Here is a 21,921-nt window from a genome sequence, read left to right as displayed (position 1 = left end):
GATACCCAGGAATTGAACTCAGCTCTGCACCAAGCGGACCTAATACACATCTACAGAACTCTCCACCCCAAATCAACAGAATATACCTTCTTTTCAGCACCACACCATACCTATTCCAAAATTGACCACATAGTTGGAAGTAAAGCACTCCTCAGCAAATGTAAAAGAACAGAAATTATAACAAACTGTCTCTCAGACCACAGTGCAATCAAACTAGAACTCAAGATTAAGAAACTCAATCAAAACCACTCAACTACATGGAAACTGAACAACCTGCTCCTGAATGACTACTGGTTTCATAACGAAATAAAGGCAGAAATAAAGATGTTCTTGGAAACCAACGAGAACAAAGACACAACATACCAGAATCTCTGGGACACATTCAAAGCAGTGTGTAGAGGGCAATTTATAGCACTAAATACCCACAAGAGAAAACAGGAAAGATCCAAAATTGACACCCTAACATCACAATTAAAAGAACTAGAAAAGCAAGAGCAAACGCATTCAAAGCTAGCAGAAGGCAAGAAATAACTAACGTCAGAGCAAAACTGAAGGAAATAGAGACACAAAAATCTCTTCAAAAAATTAATGAATCCAGGAGCTGGTTTTTTGAAAAGATCAACAAAATTGATAGACTGCTAGCAAGACTAATAAAGACAAAAAGAGAGAAGAATCAAATAGACACAATAAAAAATGATAAAGGGGATATCACCACAGATCCCACAGAAATACAAACTACCATCACAGAATACTACAAACACCTCTACACAAATAAACTAGAAAATCTAGAAGAAATGGATAAATTCCTTGACACATACACCCTCCCAAGACTAAACCAGGAAGAAGTTGAATCTCTGAATAGACCAATAACAGGCTCTGAAATTGTGGCAATAATCAATAGCTTACCAACCAAAAAAAGTCCAGGACCTGATGGATTCACAGCCGAATTCTACCAGAGGTACAAGGAGGAACTGGTACCATTTCTTCTGAAACTATTCCAATCAATAGAAAAAGAGGGAATCCTCCCTAACTCATTTTAGGAGGTCAGCATCATCCTGATACCAAAGCCTGGCAGAGACAGAATCAAAAAAGAGAATTTTAGACCAATATCCTTGATGAACATTGATGCAAAAATCCTCAATAAAATACTGGCAAACTGAATCCAGCAGCACATCAAAAAGCTTATCCACTATAATCACGTGGGCTTCATCCCTGAGATGCAAGGCTGATTCAACATAGGCAAATCAATAAATGTAATCTAGCATATAAACAGAAACAAAGACAAAAACCATATGATTATCTCAATAGATGCAGAAAAGGCCTTTGACAAAATTCAACAACGCTTCATGCTAAAAACTCTCAATAAATTAGGTATTGATAGGACGTATCTCAAAATAATAAGAGCTATCTATGACAAACCCACAGCCAATATCATACTGAATGGGCAAACCTGGAAGCATTCCCTTTGAAAACTGGCACAAGACAGGGATGCCCTCTCTCACCACTCCTATTCAACATAGTGTTGGAAGTTCTGGCCAGGGCAATGAGGCAGGAGAAGGAAATAAAGGGTATTCAATTAGGAAAAGAGGAAGTCAAATTGTCCCTGTTTGCAGATGACATGATTGTATATCTAGAAAACCCCATCGTCTCAGCCCAAAATCTCCTTAAGCTGATAAGCAACTTCAGCAATGTCTCAGGATACAAAATCAATGTACAAAAATCACAAGCATTCTTATACACCAATCACAGACAAACAGAGAGCCAAATCATGAGTGAACTCCCATTCACAATTGCTTCAAAGGGAATAAAATACCCAGGAATCCAACTTACAAGGGATGTGAAGGACCTCTTCAAGGAGAACTACAAACCACTGCTCAATGAAATAAAAGAGGATACAAACAAATGGAAGAACATTCCATGCTCATGGGTTGGAAGAATCAATATCGTGAAAATGGCCATACTGCCCAAGGTAATTTATAGATTCAATGCCATCCCCATCAAGCTACCAATGACTTTCTTCACAGAACTGGAAAAAACTACTTTAAAGTTCATATGGAACCAAAAAAGAGCCCACATCACCAAGTCAATCCTAAGCCAAAAGAACAAAGCTGGAGGCATCACGCTACCTGACTTCAAACTATACTACAAGGCTACAGTAACCAAAACAGCATGGTACTGGCACCAAAACAGAGATATAGATCAATGGAACAGAACAGAGTCCTCAGAAATAATGCCGCACATCTACAACCATCTGATCTTTGACAAACCTGACAAAAACAAGCAATGGGGAAAGGATTCCCTGTTTAATTAATGGTGCTGGGAAAACTGGCTAGCCACATGTAGAAAGCTGAAACTGGATCCCTTCCTTACACCTTATACAAAAATTAATTCAAGATGGATTAAAGACTTACATCTTAGACCTAAAACCATAAAAACTCTAGAAGAAAACCTAGGCAATGCCATTCAGGACATAGGCATGGGCAAGGACTTCATGTCTAAAACACCAAAAGCAATGCAACAAAAGCCAAAATTGACAAATGGGATCTAATTAAACTAAAGAGCTTCTGCACAGCAAAAGAAACTACCATCAGAGTGAACAGGGAACCTACAGAATGGGAGAAAATTTTCGCAACCTACTCATCTGACAAAGGGCTAATATCCAGAATCTACAATGAGCTCAAACAAATTTACAAGAAAAAAACAAACAACCCCATCAAAAAGTGGGCAAAGGATAAGAACAGACACTTCTCAAAAGAAGACATTTATGCAGCCAAAAAGCACATGAAAAAATGCTCATCATCACTGGCCATCAGAGGAATGCAAATCAAAACCACAGTGAGATACCACCTCACACCAGTTAGAATGGTGATCATTAAACAGTCAGGAAACAACAGGTGCTGGAGAGGATGTGGAGAAATAGAAACACTTTTACACTGTTGGTGGGACTGTAAACTAGTTCAACCATTGTGGAAGTCAGTGTGGCAATTCCTTAGGGATCTAGAACTAGAAATACCATTTGACCCTGCCATCCCATTACTGGGTATATACCCAAAGGACTATAAATCATGCTGCTATAAAGACACATGCACACCTATGTTTATTGCGGCACTATTCACAATAGCAAAGACTTGGAACCAACCCAAATGTCCAACAACAATAGACTGGATTAAGAAAATGTGGCACATATACACCATGGAATACTATGCAGCCATGAAAAATGATGAGTTCATGTCCTTTGTAGGGACATGGATGAAACTGGAAACCATTATTCTCAGCAAACTATCGCAAGGACAAAAGACCTAGGTGGGATGAAACAATAAGGACACAGGGAGGCAGAATCATCCTCTGGGTATTTGTGGGGTGGGGAGAAGGAAGGATAGATTCCTATTGTTAAGAATATTTTAACTAAAAATTCCTTCTGTGAAATGGTTTGGAATCTTGGTAGAGCTGGTTATCCTTATGGATCAATAAAACATTTCAATGCTGCTATTTTTCTTCCTGGTGAGTTTGTTAAATTCCATTGCTACTTGATGGAATAGAGGGGAATGTTTTGACCAAATAAATTTGCCAAGTTTAGAATAATTCTTAGCTTCCTCAGTATATGAGGAGTTAACACAAAAATCCATAAGCTTATAATTTATTGAGGTAATTTTTCTTTGCAAACATAAAAGAATTCTGCAAAGGCTAAGGTCTTCTATCCTTACCTCAGCTATTGTTATTCTCCTTCTTATTCACTGAGAGGGTGATTTGCTGTGACTGACAGCAACATATAGCCTTTTTAGGCTAAGACAGGTGAATGAAGCACAGTCTATTTTTTAAAGAAATGCCTCTCATTTCTCAAATTATGCTTATCCCACAGTATATAAGAAAATGTAAGCACACCATGTATTCATTATCATGTATTCAGAGTCTCTATATTTTTTAATAATAATACAGAAACAACATTTTAATAATGCTGGATTATGTCCATTACTAGCCTTTAGACTTCACAGCGTCATTCAAACATCCAGGAATATAATATCTTTCTTATTATAAAAGAAAATAGAGAGAACTTGTTCAATTCTACATTAAAATTTCTAAATATTATTTTATTGTTTCCTTAACATGAATATCTTATAAGGTATAGAATTGTGTTTCAGAATATTTCAATAATAGCCCTTTTCTTTTATCCATCTACTAGGAAAGGCTCATTAATTATTTTCAACTTATTAAAATATGCAAAAGCTGGGATACATACTTGAGTCTAATGCTGGGGATAAGGAGGAAGCTTTTCTACTTTTAATTTGTTAAGACCCCCATTAACATATGTAGACCAATGCTATCTAGATGGTCCCTCGATTATGATGGTTTGGCTTCACCATGGTGTGAAAGCCATACACATCCAGTAGAAACCACAATCCCATAATAGGTAGAGGAACTTATGATAGTTTCAATTTATGATGTATTTTTGACCCGATGATATTTTTGATTTACAATGGTTATGTCAGGACCTAACCCCATCCTAAGTTGGAAAGCATGTATATAAATAAATGTATATATACGTACATATTCATACACACACACACAGATATAGCATTGAAGTGGATGCCAACATATCGAATACTTTTATTCCAGTTTTGCTAATGGGGAGCTGAGGTTCAGAGAGGTTAAGGGATACCCAATACAGAACAGCTAATAAATGCAGTAGTTATCTTTAGGTTACATGCAATCATACATACCATAATAACCATCAATTTATTTTCTTTATTAAATTGAGGCCAATGATTTGCTGATTGTGGTTGACCAGTAAAGTAGCCACTCTCTTCCACAGATGACAGTAGTGGTATTCATAGTAGTCGTTGTAGTAATAATGTTCATTAGAACACTGTGTGCAAGTTAGTCTGTTGTTCTCATTTTGAAGATGAGGAAACTGAGGTTCAGAGAAGGAAAGTAATTTGACTAGGGCCACATGACTTCTAGGTGGCAGAACCGGGTTTTGAACCTGGATTGTCTGCCCCTAGAGTCCACGCCCTTGTCTACTCCAGTAGACAGTGTCTCAGGTGTTTAATGAGCACCTACTCTTTGTCAGGCAATGTGTGGAGAGCATTACTCTTCCCTTCTGTATGTAGGCAAGGGCACAGTAAACACACCTGCACCAAGACTGGCTATCACTTATCAGTTTATGAGACACATAATATCTAATTCATCATGAAAAAAGGAGGAACATTTTTTAAAGAAGCCAACTTTTAGAGGGTCTATTTTGATAATATCAAGATTTTTATCAAAAAAAGCAATGTCACTTTGGGAGGCCGAGGCAGGTGGATCACGAGGTCAGGAGATCGAGACCATCCTGGCTAATGCAGTGAATCCCCGTCTCTTCTAAAAATACAAAAAATTAGCTAGGCGTGGTAGTGGGCACCTATAGTCCCAGCTACTCAGGAGGCTGAGGCAGGAGGATGGCATGAACCCGGGAGGCAGAGCTTGCAGTGAGCCAAGATCGCAACACTGTACTCCAGCCTGGGCCACAGAGCAAGACTCTGTCTCAAAAAAAAAAAAAAAAAAAAGAAAGAAAAAACAAAAACAAAACAAAACAAAAAAAAGCAATGTTATGCACTTTAAAATAAACATGTCTGCTAACATTTTTATAAAAGGAGAGGTAAAGAATGCATCTAGACTAGCTTGAAACTACAAACATTTCTCTGGAAGAAAGAAATGAAAATAATATTAGTGATTACCTATCAAAAGAATGATAGAATGAGGAACTGCACAGCTGGGGAACAACTCTGGGAAGGAGACATTCCACTGTATATATTTGTGTAATATTTGATGTGTGACCTACATGAATATGTTATTCAGAAATTAAAGAAGATTGTGTGTTTTATTTAAAATTGGAAGTGAAAAAAATAGACTCTGTTAGCACTGACTGCAGAACTAAACAAAACGACAAAGACCTCTGAAAACTTTCGCTTAAATCAGATGTTTAGGTTACTGAAAAACCGGGAGCAAAGTATTCACCTTCTCTTTCATAAAATGATGAAGCCAATTTGTTGCTCAAGTTCATTATGGGAGACAAGGAGGACAATTTTAAGTTTTTCTAAACTGTAAAATTTACATTAATATATACACATAAACACACACATACATGTACACATCTTACAGTGCTCACCAGTTCTTCACTAATAAAAAAGTGGAGGTAAGATCTAAAACTAAATATGCACAATTAAAAAGTCAGCTTCATAGATGACAAACGAATTTAAAAATTGGCTTCAAAGATGATACAAACTAAATTATACATTTTGGACAATAAAGAGTGACTTTTTGTCTTAAAATATTTTTGATAGACATAAAATTATACAGGATTAAAATTTTCAAAGTAAACTCCATTTTCAGTTGTATATACAGAAGGCCGTAGCCATGCTCAGAGCACATTGCCTAAGAGAGCAGGTGCTCACTGAACACATGAGAAACTGTCTACTGAAATAGACAAGGGCATGGACTCCAGAGGCAGACAATCCAGGTTCAAAACCCGGTTCTGCCACCTACACGTTCTGTGGTCATAATCAAATCATGTAATCAAAGAGGTTCCCTCTCTGAACCTCAATTTCCTCATCTTTAAAGTGAGGATGACAGTACTAACTTGTACACAGAGTTCTAGTGAGCATTACTACTACAACTACTAGTATGGCTCTTACTATTATCATTTGTAGAAAGAATCAAATATGATTTATTGATTAGCCACAAGTGGGAAATCATTGGCCTCCACTTAATAAGAGGAAAGAAGTTGATGGTTATTATAGTATGTATGACTGTATGTGATCAAAAGACAACTCCTGCATTTACTACCTGTGCAGTCTTGGGAGTCTCTTAACTTTAATAAACCTCAGATCCTCATTTGCAAAACTGGAATAAAAGTGGAATCAATTACATAAGGTTATGGTGAGGATTAAATAAAATTTAAGCAAATGATGATTGTATTACATAATATAAATATACAAATATTGTAAATATAAAATGTGTATATATAAATTGACATATTTATATATAAATATATTTTAAAAATTTTATAAAATGTATAAAATATAAATATACAATATATATATAAATAGTATAGACTCAAAATTTTAGCTACTGTCAATAATAAAAATACCAATAATTTCATCACTGAAATTCTTTTCTTTTTATAATCTGAAAGTCATATTTTGTAATTTTGCTACAGGCTCATCCGACTCATCTTCTAGGACAAGTGTCAGCCTGGCTAAAGATATAAATTAGGATTAGAGAATCCTTGCTTTTGAGAAATAAAGCCTTACTTCTCAGAGTGTGGTCCACAGACTAGGCATCATCTGGGCACCTGCTATAAATGCAGAATCTTGGACCCCACCTCACATTCACTGGACTAGAATCTGTTTTTCAGCAACATCCCCAAGTGATTCATACCCACATTAAAGTTTGGATAGTGTTCTAAAACTGATTCTGTAATATAGCAGCCCTAGCCACATACAGCTACTTAAGCTTAAGTTAATTAAAATTAAGTAAAATTACAAATACAATTCTTCAGTGTCACTGTCACAATTCAAGTGTTTAACATGATCGCCATGTGTAGCTGGTGGTTATCATATTGGAAAACACCAATACAGAACATTTTCATCTTTCCAGTATGTACCATTGAATAGTGCTCGTCTTTTCTGTGAGAAAGTAAAAAATATTTTAGGAAACTAAGGTTCAATAATTCAATAAGTTTTTTAAACTCCAAATTATTTGTTGAACCCCTTTTTACACTGCACAGAAGTACTCATGTAAACTTACTTTTTTTTTTTTTAACACTGGTAGGAAAGGGCAAGGGAAGGGAAGTAGCTTGCCCCATGTGCAAGTGGTGATTCTCTCTTGAGTTTCCCAATCCCATTCATACGTTTATTTCTTCCTGTTCCCCCACCCCTCTTAAATTCATAAGGCCCTCATTTTCTCTGGCCCCCAAATATGGGTTCTCAAGACAGAGCATACCAAGCAATCACGGAGCAGGAAATGAATACAAATTAGACATAAATTGTTAATATCCCCTGCCCAGCCAGAAGTTAAAGGAACAAAGGAAGTCATGGCAGAATCCGGAGCTACACAGATGAATGAGAAGAGCTATTTTTCAGAACACTGACAGTCAGGGGTGCGAGCCACAAGGGAATGAAAATTTATGATATGCCTTAAATCACACCATTTTGGTAGTTAATCTCTCTTCTCCCTAAGGGCAGGTTCTAAAAGTAGCCATCTCTAGGAACAACTACCACCATGCAGCTTGATCTGAACCTCATTTTGCTAAATCCTCCAAGAATGGTTTTTCACTTTCTTGTGTGCAATTAATCCTATCTCATCTTCTCCAAAGAAAAGCTATTTGAGACTACCAAATTTTTCTCCTCTAGCCTTCATAGACACCTGCATCAATTTCTTGGGACAAACCTGACAAGCAGTGTTGTCTGACTGGCTGCATTCCAGGACCTCACTGCTGGTGAATCAAATCTGACACTGGAAGCTCCATAGAGTTTATAGAAAACTTTAATAAAATGGCTTAAGAAGTTGGCTGTGACATCAAGTGTAGGCCCAGATTGCACAATTTTTCTGAGCTTGGGAATGTTAAGAAAACAATTTAAGAACTGTAAATAAAAACAAGTATAACTATACATTCATCTTTTCAGTGTCAAACTGGGGCACTATCTAATCAGCCGACATATGATTATATAATTTTAGGAGAATGTACCCTATTTTCTCTATTTGCTATTACATAGGCCCACAGTCTATAAAGTTAGATGTTCATTATAGAAAATATATGAGTACCAAAAAATTTCTGTCTGCTATCAAAGACAAACACATAAGTTATGGCCTAAATATTAACCAGTTTTGTATTTAATTTTGTAAACTTTGTAAGCCATTACTTTTCAGACTATATAAATCTCTCTTCCTCAAATACTGTTTGAACCAACTTTACCATCTTGATGGTTCCTTTAATAAGTTAAATTCTTGACAGATATTCACTACATATTTATATGAGAACCACAATTTTTTATTTGGAAACATGTACATTGAAAGGGATCAATACTGTCTTACAGATCTTCATGTCTGATCTGGAACGGGTCTTCCTACTCTCTTCTACCTCATCAGGAAAATGAGATACTGCGGAAAATCCAGACTTTACACAAACCATGATAGTTAACCTTATTGCTTCCAGATAGAATCTATATAATACATCTTCTTATTAAACCTGCTGCCAAAAATAATAATAAAACCCCAAACCAGCTGGAACCTTTCCACTTACATTCTTCATCAATTTTTTCTTTATCAACATCATTATAGACAATCCAAAATGATTTCTATGATTCTGATAATTGAGTGAGGCTCCTTCTACCAACTCTTAACCTAGGTAGGAGGAACTCTTCTTTCTACTGTACCAAATTGATCAGTTGTATGATTTCGAGCAAATCAGCCTTTATCGTTCTCAACTACCTTATCAGTAAACCAGGTAACTTAATCACATAGTCGGTTGTAAGACTCATTCAAAATATATGTACATCTTAAAGGAGGATAATGGAAAGAAAATGGGATTCTATTACTTAAGACTCTCAGAGTCAGAACTATGAGCCCACAGTGCATGTTACTAATCATTACCATCTGCAGATTTTACGCTGGCAATTTGACTGTTGCATCTCATGCTCAGGTCATTTAATATGTGCCTACCTAAAACATACCCGTAAGAATGGATATTTTCTCCTTAAAAATTGGCTGTAAATGGAAGTCAGTAGATGGTACTGTACAACAGGAACATTGTATGGTATTTGCTTAATTTTTTAGCCCTATATAACCTGTTGGTGCTTTGTGATCTCTCTAAAATATCTTTTTCTTGTTACAGAATGACTCATTTTGAGGTTTACATAACAATTACGGGCTTGTTATGCTGCACATCTTCAAACCAGCAATTTTATATCATGATGGCTTTGTCCTGGGTTTTCCTTAACTAAAATTGCCTTGTGTGACCAATAAGCAATGTGAAGCTGACATTTCTGAGTCCAAGCAGCTAATCCTAGATTGTATTTACCCATTTTCAAATATTTGCACCATCTGTGATTCCATATTAGCTTTTTTGGATTCACTGTTACAGCTCAAGAACTGTAGCTCTGAGAAGGAACGAAGCTGCACTCCAAATGCAGAGTACTTTATAAGCATGAGATGGAATTTAACCATGGGGATGGGGAAAGGAAAAAAAACAAATTCAGAAAAGTAAATGCATATTCAGTTTTCCATTTTCAAAATATAAACTTTGTCAACTTCTCTGCGTGATAAGAAATATAAAAACGGATGCCATATATTTTCTTAACTAACTCCCAATCCATGTTTGCTTTGGAGTCAGGAGGACTCTACATAATCTGCATATCAACAAAAACAGGAGTTGAATATCAAAGATGCCCTTAAGCTTCCAATGTCAAACAATGACAAAAGGTGCTTTAAAGCTGTGTTTCCAACTTCTGGGAACTTCAACATCCAACATAGTTTGATTTTCTATCACCCTGTCTATGTCTGGTATAACAACCCAACACATATTAATAACCAAATAATAAGCACCACCATTTTTCAGCACCTCTTGGATAGTAAACCTATTTCATTGCTGATCCTCACAACAGTTCTGCAAAAATAAACATCATTTCATTTTCAGATGAAGTATCAGATACAGCGAGGCTGGGTAAGTTGTATGTCAAGGTTCTAGGGTTTAAAGTCAGGTTAAATGAATAGAAATCCCCGGGTGTATCCACTAAAAATAATTATATGTGTCTCAAAAATTATTCTCATGGACTTATTTATTTAGCATATAATCATTTCTCTGTTCTGTATTGGAACTTGGTGCTCTGAAAACTCTTTCTGAAAATACAAATAATCAGCTTCTGGAAATGTTTTTTTTTTTTTTTTTTTTTTTTTTTGAGATGGAGTCTTACTCTGTCGCCCAGGCTGGAGTGCAGTGGTGCAATCTTGGCTCACTGTAAGCTCCGCCTCCCGGGTGCACGCTATTCTCCTGCCTCAGCCTCCCGAGTAGCTGGGACTACAGGAACCCACCACTACGCCCGGGGGAAAAGCCTTTCTTACCAAGAATCCCAGTGTATCAGAAGTCTGCTGTTTCCATTAATGTCCCAAGAAAGCTCTAAAATTTACCTGCATGCATTCCCCAGTTTTTAAGAGCATCTCTCCTTTAGGAGGGATTCACCCAATTGCTACTACATTGCTGGGAGTTGCAATTTCAAATGCTGTGTGTAGATAGCAGCAGTTGCTTATTCATGCTGAGAGTAAGACGGGAAGCTTGAGAAAGTCAACTTCTGTTTGTGTAGTGGTAGCACTGCCATTTCATTGGAGTAGTGAATTTCACAGTTTACTTTCAGAATGGCATTATGGCTTTGGGTGTAATCTCTTGCCATGGCAAAGTACAGAAGATGCATATGCACTTCTGTGATGTCTGGTGGCCAGGCAGGCGCCAAAAGTCTAAGGACCACTGACCTAGAACTAGCACATCACAAAGGAGAAATCAAGAAATGTCAAATGAGCTTTGCCTAGGGACACAAAGCATTTTAAAACATGTTTTGTTTTGTTTTGTATTGTTTTAAAAAAAGGTTATACTTATGTCAAGTGGCAAGGAAGGCAGATGTGCCACCATGACACCACCAAAGGCTTTGTATCAGAAGCTGAATCTGGGAATGGCTATATGGAAAGAGACCCAGAATCAAGTACTGCTTCTAATTCTAAACAACAGTGTGACCTTAGACAAGTCACTTCACCTGTCCATTGTCTGTTTCCTGATTTGAATACAAAGGTGTGACATTCAGGAAACAACAGTTTCTCTGAATGTTATCATCATTTATCATGTCATGGCTGTTTGAAGGAAAGAATTTAGAAAAGCAATGCTGCTACCAATATCCAACTATTCTTTTTCTTTTCTTTTCTTTTCTTTTTTTTTTTTTTTTTTTTGATGGAGCCTCGCTCTGCCACCCAGGCTGGAGTTCAGTGGCACAATCTCGGCTGCCAGCAACCTCTGCCTCCTGGGTTCAAGCAATTCTCCAGCCTCAGCCTCCTGAGTACCTAGGATTATAGGCATGTGGCACCACACCTGGCTAATTTTTGTATTTTTAGTAGAGACAAGGTTTCACCATGTTGGCCTAGCCTGGTCTCAAACTCCTGACCTCAGGTGATCCACCTGCCTTGGCCTTCCAAAGTGCTGAGATTACAGGCATGAGCCACCGTGCCCAGCCAATATCAAAGTATTCTTTGTCAGCAAGTCAATCAACTCTTAGACAGACGGTGGCTCTCAGAAATGTAGAGAGGCAGAGGGAACTGGATTTGGGTTTGGAGATGGCATTCATGCAAAGAGAGATGAAGGAATGAAAAGTACCACCCTGGAATACAGAGATACTGACTCTGAGCAAATAGAAATGTGTAATAAAGAGCCACTCATCATGCTACAGTGGCCTAAAGTTGAGTAAATCTCATTTTGGAGCAATTATAAGCAACCTTCGTAAATGTGAAGGAGGGGGAGTCTCTTTCATTTCAACTTCTGGTTCAATTCACACATGCCTATCACTCTCAATATGGTTGTCAAGAAGTAGGGTACACACAATTCTTAAGATCAGAAAAAAAGAAATAACCCTGATGAAGATGTTGGGTATGGCTTCAAAATATGTTCACTTTATTTATTGGACCACTTATGTTTTATAGTATTCTAAAAAGGTACATACAAGTGAAACGTATCGTCTTTTCCCTTGAAGTCCCTAAAAGCTAGTGAGGTAGATAGAAAATCTATTCATAATTTCATAGATCCTAGGAAATTTAAATTATAGACTAATTTTGCCAAATGACCTATTCTAAATTTGAGGAATCCTTCATGGATTTCAGTTTTTTTTCCTCTCAAAAAGATATATTTTTACCTCTATTCAAACATTGCCTCAGTTCCTCATCTTCTATTCTGTGTCTAAGAGAGAAGAATTATCAATGCAAACTTGTGACACCTCAATTTAAAGAATTGCTTTACGAAAGACTTCTAGTACTCGTTTTAAAACATGTGAAATGAAAAAAAGAGTCATGTTTTGCATTCATTAACTTATATTAAAACCATTTCTGGAGGTGAGATTTGATTAATGTAAGTATGAACATCAGAGTTTTCACTTACTCAATTCTTGCCAAAAGTAAACCCATGTTCCAATAACATGAAAGGTCTATTTCTCCCTGTACAAGCATTATTAATGAAACTTCAAGTGGTCTCTCTGTTCCATTATTTGAAAATAAATCACAGGGCAGCCTGCCACTCAAGTTCTTGATTATGTAATACAGATTTGTCACATTTCTGTTTTCAGAGCAGTTTCTCAGATGGAGTAAGAAACTGAATCTTCATTTAGGTATCAAAAAGAGTGGGGATAAAGATAATAAAAACAGCTTTTTTCCTCACTTTTCTTCATTTGCTATCTTTTATAATCTGATACATAGCTATTTTGTCCTGACCTGAGAAAACCAGTAAGCATGACACATTACAATAATATAAAGTTAGATAATACATAGCTTGGCTGGAGAACATTCCCAAATGTAAAGTCGGTTTTGATTATGCCTCAACTAACTTTTCTTAAATTTCAGTTCAATAATATCTCCAGTTCCTATATGCAGAGAATTTCTACGTGAATCATTCCTAGGAACCAAACTTCTGGAAAGAGAATATTAAACCATGAACACATCAAACAAGACTCTAAGGCTTTTGTGAAAATAGACACTCATCTAAAAATAGTAGAAATCAGTCAAGTTGTCACAAATTCATTTTCATCTAATGCCCTACAATAATCTACCTATAAAAGACCCATAGCATTTAGATCATACATATATATATATATGTGTGTGTATAGTGTGTATATATTTGATAATGGTGTACACACACATATTAAGCATTTTCATTAACATAAATGCAAATTTACTTTGTAAAAGAAGAAAATATCCTTCTCATATGATCTAGAAGCATGAGAGCATTAAGAATGAAAATACTTATTAGGTTTCAAGCTTGAGCCAGATGCAATAAAAACTCATTCACATAGATTCTCTAATTATTGCAACATTCTCACCATTCTCTCCCTTTTCAAGACGAAAGAATGGTTTTGGTGGGATTATAAATTGCCTAGTAAATGGTAGAGGAAGGAATCAACCTGAAGTCTGTTTGACTTTGTTCTCAGTCTTACATCACGTTGCCTCTCCCCAAAATGTAATTAAGTTTGAAAATCATTTGGCAATTCCAAAAATGTTATAGAATATTTTAGTAACTTTTAAATAAACTATGGCATGATAAACTTAGAAATTTTTTTTTTTATTTTGTAGAAGACATTAAAAGAATACTGTTCACATCAATTACAGAACAGAACAATTCAAAACATTTATTTTATCAGTTTTGGATAAAAGTGAGTTTTCTGTATTTAGCCTGGCAGTGGGTGACACATTTACCGTTACAAATGGATATGCCTGAAATTCTAAGAATTTAAGAAAGCTTAACAAACATAAATCTACAATAGAAGAGCTTTCTTTTCAGTGCCCCAGTCTCCCCACCGAACCTACTTCCCAGCCCTCTCTACTATACTGAAAATGACAACCATTCCTTAATACGTAGTCAATGACAAGAATGTCTACCATGTAGAAAGAAGGTAAGTGCTAATTTTAAAAGCCTTAGAGAACAGGTGCTATTAGATAGGGACAAATCAACAGAGATTGGTTATTGCCAGAAACCTTGTGGATCAGGTCAATAAAAACTTTAAAACAAGAGTATGCTGGGAATAATCAATACTAAACTCCACGACTTCTCAAGGCAGGACAGCATTCACTAGAGCAAGAATAATTCTAACTATCCATAAGGATATAAGTTTATGAAGAAGTTTACAGTCCCTTTACCATTTATCTGGCCTCTTTTTGGATCTTGTACAGGTCTTCAGATGGAAAAACCTCCAACCTTTTTTTGGTTGATGTATGTCTTAGTATATGGCCCCTATTCTAATGTTAGTCATACATGAACTTGGTTAGGACACACAAGTCACTTAGCAAGTATGAAAATATATGGAGATGATTTTAATAAGTGGAGCATACATGTGTGTTTAAAGGTTACACAGAAAAAGCTGTAGAAAAAATTTGTGAAAAAGTCTTTTGACTCATGTTTAATCCAATTTCATGCCCCTCCCCATAACAATAGGGGCATGCACCCTGGGTTCTTGGTGGCTCCACTGTCAAGCACACTCTCCTGCTACATTGACTGAAATCTCACCTCCTGAAATATTTCTATAAATCCCATCTGTCTTTCCTTTAAATATCCTCTTTCTCATGCTAATTACCTTGGGAAGTGCATTGCATTGAAAACAATATGCAACATATTCAGCAGCTAATTCAACTCTTGGTGAGAATTACCCAAGGTTTACTTTTAGCCTGACTTCTTACAGAGTAGAACAGTGAAGAATTTTACTGTTCAATTTTGATTGAATGAAAGTCAGGATGTAACAGAATATTTTGAAATCTGGATGCCTGCCAAAATAGGTTTGATGTCCAAATCCATTAATATAATATTTGCATGCACCCAAAAACTCATGTGTAATCATACTAATACGTGTACTGCAAAATGTGGTTGTCTGTAAAGTTAAAATAATGAATCAGCTATACATGGCTTAATAATCCTGAGGCTTTTTTTTTTTTTTGAGACCGGATCTTGTTCTGTTGCCCAAGCTAGAGTGCAATGGCACAATCTCAGCTCACTGTGGTCTTGACCTCCCAGGCTCAAGCAATCCTCCCACTGCAGCCTCCTGAGTAGCTGGGACCACAGGAGTATGCCACTAAACCCTACTAATTCTTTCTTTCTTTCTTTTTTGTTTTTGTTTGTTTGTTTGTTTAGAGACAAGGTCACAGTACGTTGCCCACGCTGGTCTAGAACTCTTAGGCTCAATTCAGCTATCTCAGCCTCCCAAAGTGCTGGGATTACAAGTGCGAGCCACTGCACCAGGTCCAGATTTTTTTTTTTTTCTATTTTGTCTAGGCTCTTATTCCCAGACTACACATTTAATAAGAAGGCTTGGTATGAGTCAGGCCTTATTCAAAAACTCCTACGTATTATTTCATTTAACCCTTAGAACAAACATCTAAAGGGAACTGCAGTCACCTCCATTCACAGATGAAATGGGGAGATTCAGTTATCCTGCCCAAGAAAACACACTGGTCTTTGGTGGACCTGGGATATGAACTTGACTCTGTGACTTCCAGTGCATAACCCATAGACAGAGATGAATAAATATTTGTGGTTGATAGCACAAAATCTCACAATCTTAGTCACAGCATTCTGGCATTATCTGCTACATGTCACACTGTAAGTAAATTTAACATGTGCCTATAAGTAGTAAAGCTTAAGACATTCTGTAATCATAAATAATTCAAGAAACCAAAATTTTGAATTTGCTTTATTTCTACTCAGAATGGGAGAAATTTGGTTGTTTTGTTTCCAATGTAATGTGCTTCATAAGATAATGCAGCATTAATATTTAATAATATAATTTTCTTTGTTGTTTTTATGTAATTTAATCTTTTTAAAATGTACCACTTGCTCAGATCCTGAAATAATCAAACAGATATATAGATATATTAGAAGATTCTAAGCAAGAGATATTTTGTGGTATGTTCTTAACTCAATAAACAAAATGCCTTATATATAATATTTATATTATAAATTTATATAATCTATATTTATATTATAAATTTATATAATATATAATATTTATATATAAAATAAGAAATTCAGGGAGAGTAGGAAATGCATATTTTCTCTCAAATCATAGACTTCCATATAACATCTTTATTTAATGTATATTACCTTTTATAACCAAATTATATAGAACTCTACCCTCAAATATGACTTTTTATATGTTGAATAATTCAAAGTAATATATTTTTTATTAATTAAAATTTTTCAGTATGATTTATGAAAGCTCTTTTCAAGGTTGTGTTTTAAAAACAATAGTTTATTGATCAAATTATGACATGTATATATTAGCAAAGGGCACATGGAAGAATAACTCTTTTGCAATTTTTCATTAAGCATATGTTTGAATATTTTAATCTGGTTTGCTAGACCAAAGGTGAAATAAAAATACTGAATAGCAGTTTCTGTATTAAAACATTTTAAGTTGTTATTACCTAAATGTCTAAAGCACATTGATATTTCGGAGAAGACATTTTACACATTACACATTTGATCTCAATTCTGGTCATGAATTATTTCATCAAGTGACAGCTTCACATTCAATTGTAAGAGATTGGTTTTCTAGCAAAATGCATTCTTTTTTTAAAGAAAATGCATAACAAATGCTGTCTTTGTAGTCAAATAGTTGCTTTTAAAAATATGCTTTTTAGTCATACTCTAAAAAGTGGGATGGCTTTGTTTTTGTTGTTTTTGTTTTTGTGTGGTTATTTTTGTTTTGCTTTTGGAGCTGAAAGAACAGTCACGCTTTTTAGGCAATATTTTTACCCGCCGGAGTCAGCAGAAGGGTGCCACCTGGTGGAAATGTGAACAAATTCTAAACCTTGTCTGACCATTAAAAAAAATATATACTCATTTAACAAACCTTGAGAGTCTCATCATCAGAGACAAATGATACAAAGATCAAAAAAAGCTCCTATAAATGTATGAGGATCTATCTTGTTCTTTTATATTATTTAGATCAGTAGCGTGATATTAACTAAAATTTCCAGAGCTGTGATTTACATGTATAGTTGAAGCTTTAAACAAATTATTCATTCATTTTATATTCAAGGTAAATTTGTGCACATGCACACACATACACATACAATTTGCAATTGTTTTCATTCTTACAATAGAAATATGTTGTATCATGATTGTATAGAAGTTAAAAGGTGAGGCTTCAGACCTCCATGAGTTCCTGGCTAAGTCTCACTTCCACCATAACTTCCTTAATCCTCTGTATTCTCATCTCTAAAATAGGAATAAAAACAGGACTCACCTCAAAAAACTGCTTTGAGAATCAAATAGAAAAATACATTCACTAAATGTTACTTTATGAACCCTGAGAATAGTACTCTGCCTGTGGCAAGCATTCAGGAAGTGATTTTTAAAAATAATAATAAATTACAATTAGCCACTAAAGTTCTTAGCTCTTTCAATGTTAATTGAGATATTAATCATGTTAAGAAATGATTGTGTCTAGTCATGTCAAGGCATTTGTTTTTAGACATTTTGTAAATGTGGAGTGTTATGAAAGCAGCAAAAATAACTGTCGTAAATATTTTCTAATCAAAGAATCTTTAAAAGAAAGATTACTAAGATGATAAAAATATTTCCAATGATTCAGAATATTCATAAAATACACGGTCCCTACACAGTCCCTCCTATTCTTGCTGTCACCATTCTCTAAGGAGAAAGGGCATGTCCCCTTGTCATGGCACCGTGTGCCAGAGGACAGTAACAGATCAAATAAAACAGGAAAGTTGAGCCCTCTACAGGACTGTAACTGTAACCAAATTATATGGTTCATAACCATTTTCAGTTAGAGGAAGGATTATGGTCTTCCACTGTGCTGTAAGTGGAAATAGGTGTTTGATGGCCTCAGGACAAGGCATCTTTGAGGTTACATAAAAATCTTTACCATAGAAACTAGAAGACATTTTTGGAAACATGCAAGAGCTTAAACCATTCAAAATCAATGCATAGTGATTGATTTGTTGGAACATATGCCCTATTTAACCACTAGGTATAATTTCATAAAGGTACATTTTAATTTAAATTTATGAATCTTTTTTTGAAATATTATAGAAAACACACAACTAATCACATCTTTATGAAGCTATTATATCTAGAATTGCATGAGAGTTGTGTGGCAATTGCAGAATTAAACTATAATGACTAATATGGCTAATAAAAGCTTAGAAGTCTTACAGAAAGTAGTTTAAGCTTTCACAAGAATCATTCACATTCTTTGTCCATCATTTCACATGTCAAGCTTTGAACAAAAATATGCTAGATATGAGTATTTCCTGGGAGTGCTTGAAAAACCCTTACTGTGATGCTGCCATGTATATATTTCAGTTGACTTTCTTTGTAAAATCAATCTATTTAAACGCATGCATAAGATGCATAAAACTGACATTTTCAAATCATGTCAATACTCAGAAAGGCACTTAAAATACTCTATTAAAGCAAGAGTTCTGCATAGTAGCCACTCCCTGAATATTTGAAGTGGCTATTAAAAAATGCACACTAACAAGAAAAATGGATTCGAGCTTGCACCTATCTCTTCATATGAATTTTAAGCACCAGATTAATCCTGACAAGGGGATTTGTTGTGCATAGACAGCGTGCCCACTATCTACACATACATTTTCAGCTCCTGTGTGCTCTGCTCTGCTTCTGCCTCCCACTTCCACCATCACTGAACTGTTTGCAGCGCCTCAAATAACCAGCTGGTGTCACAGGTTAGTGAGCAAAGATTTCATGTGGGGACTCTCACCTGACTAATCATTCTTATTGGTAGCATCATTCCAAGAGCAGTAGAGAGGCTCAGCGGCTTGTTAATGAAATTTAAGGGCTGTCAGCCTGAAAGAGGATGTTAAATCCATGTTCCTGTCCTGAAATTATTTTTCTATATCTGCTAACCAGTGTTTACATTCTGATGTGTGCTGGGGATTAGGAGGAAGGGGTATAAAAGGAAGGAACATACGATGTTTTAATATTTTCATACTTATCTCAGAGTACGGATCAAACAGGATAGTTTAAGAAAACAAATGCTTTGTACAAACTGCCAACATTCAACCCCCTCCCACTAATAAACGAGAAGGCAGCTTTAAGTCATTGAGTAATCCCCACCACCTGTGTGAAACATATGCGAGAGAAAAGAGAAGGGTAGGGAAGAGGAGAAAATAGACCACAAGCCAAGAGAGATGACCAAGTCTGCAATATTAATAACAGCATCGCTGGCATCGCCTCCTCTGTCTCGCCACCACTCCTGGGCGATTTGGACAGCTCCCCTTAACAGGCTCTTTAGTGCTTAGAATATGCGAAAAGCCGAGTTGCTGCTGGAGCCTAGCTGGGTGCACTCCCTTCATCCCAAGCTAGCAATAAGCTGGGAGGGTTTCTGCCAGGAACGCCTCCAGCAGCCTTCGCAGTGCACTCCGAGCAAAGATCCCCAATCCTCCTACCCTAGTGCTTGGGTCCTGCGGGTCCACAGTTAATCCCTGACCTAAGTGCAGCTCTTTCTACCCAGAGTTTTCTAATTGATGTAAACGTGACCGCACCTCCACCCGGCTCAGCACAGCCTCCCTCCTCCTCCTCCTCCTCGCCAGGGTATCTCGGCGCTCCCGACCCTCCAACTTTGGAAAAAGAGCGACACGGAACTCCCAAATCACCCCAAATCAGGGACAGAGACGAGATGGGGATCCACGACGGTACGGTTATGCTACAGATTTCTAAAGACCAAAACAAAAAGGGGTTGGCGGGTGTAGAAGGACGGGAAAGAGACAGGAATAACCCTCAGCTCACGCAAGGCACCTCATCTCTGCAGACACAACACATCCAAATCCAACAAATCACTAAAGCCAACACCTTCCCGGCTCCCCTTAATAATTAATGCCTTGCTGCTCCCTAAGCTCCTTTCCGCTCAGCAGACTACAGATGTCTGGGACACCCTTCCCCCATCGACCCCCGCAAACACCCCACCTCACAAACACACACCCGTCTCCTCAAAAGAAACAAGAAAGCAAAGGAAAAACTCCGTCCGCCTAAAGGTCATTTGCCTACTCGGGTCGCTTTGGCCAGCGAGCGTCCCGGCTATAGAAGACCGGGCTTGAACCTGGTAAGTGGACATCAGGAGTGCAGCAGATTTCTTCAACGTGCATTAATAGGGAGCCAAGAGGCCCCATTCCTTGGCCCTGGTCACCTCTCCCTCCCTCGGTGGCCCGCCCGCCGGGGCTCCCCGGGGCACCTTCAGCCTTTACCTCTCTCCCCCCTTCCCCGCGGCTCTCCACCTTGCGCATCCTCTCGCCCGGCCCAGGAGCGCACTCAGAGGCTCTAACTTCCCGCAGAGTCCATGGATAAGCAGGAGAGCCTGGAACCGGGGCGGGGGGGAGGGTGAGAAGAGGGAGGCGTGGGAGCCGAGCCTGGGAGGAGAGGCGGGGGAGCGCGGACTGGAGCCACCCCTCCCGGGAGGGCCTGGCCGCAGCTGCCAACTCTCACCTGGTCCGCCGGCTGCGCCTGGCTCGCCCTGGCCCCCGGGGTGGGCTGCTGCTCCTGCTTCATGGCTGTCATCGCCGGCGGCCCGCGTTGGCGCTCACTTCCTCGCGGGCACTTCAGACTCGGGGACCGTCACTTGCCAGCGTTCGCATGTCACAGGCGCCCGTCGCTCTCGGAATTGGCGGAAGGGAAAGCGGCAGCGACGGGGTGGGGGGAGGGGAGTGACAGGGAGGGGAAGAAGAGCGGCACCAGGCAGGCTCCCCCTCGTAGGATCCCTCCTTCGGCTACCGCAGACCCTCTAACTCCCCACTCTCCCCGCCCCCCACCACCCAAAGCGTAGCGAGCCTCGGAGACCAGGCACGACCAAGTGGCAAGTTAGTGGAGAGGCGAGCGGCGGTCCCCCGGCAACTGACCGAGCTGGAGCGACGTCTCGCAGAGCCGGAGGAGCCCAGCGTGCATTCTACCGCAGTCCGCGCCCCCCACCGCCAGCCTCCGGGGGCTCCCCGCGCGGTGCTCAGCGCGCCAGGTGGAGCAGCCGGGTGCCGCGCTCCAGCATCTCCTCAGCAACCGCAACCAGGGAGTGAGCCCTGCGCGGCGCGAGAGCTCCCCACTCGCGCGCCCAAGGCTGCCGGGTTCCGCGGTTACCCCCACCACACGCAACCCCCCGCCCCCCGCAGGCTTCTGCT

General features: G+C 38.1%; 1 protein-coding gene across 3 annotated transcripts in view; it reads right to left on the bottom strand.

Annotated features, from left to right (window-relative positions):
• DPP10 (dipeptidyl peptidase like 10) overlaps positions 1-21,876 on the bottom strand; it is a 712,528-nt gene extending 690,652 nt beyond the window's left edge. For 2 of the 3 annotated variants that reach the window (XM_032146023.2, XM_058434272.1), the window contains exon 1: positions 21,239-21,876. In XM_032146023.2, the coding sequence (XP_032001914.1) occupies positions 21,239-21,310 (72 nt within the window). In that variant the 5' untranslated portion in view covers positions 21,311-21,876. Of the gene's footprint in view, positions 1-21,000; positions 21,145-21,238 lie in introns of those variants that run through there. The other variant, XM_032146025.2, reaches the window with a different exon arrangement.
• Positions 21,877-21,921: the final 45 nt, after the last annotated feature.

Source organism: Hylobates moloch, unplaced genomic scaffold (genome assembly GCF_009828535.3).
Source record: "Hylobates moloch isolate HMO894 unplaced genomic scaffold, HMol_V3 SCAFFOLD_24, whole genome shotgun sequence".
NCBI lineage: Eukaryota > Metazoa > Chordata > Mammalia > Primates > Hylobatidae > Hylobates > Hylobates moloch.
Note: the sequence above shows the minus strand (reverse complement) of the source record. Positions and strands in the feature narration are given on the sequence as shown.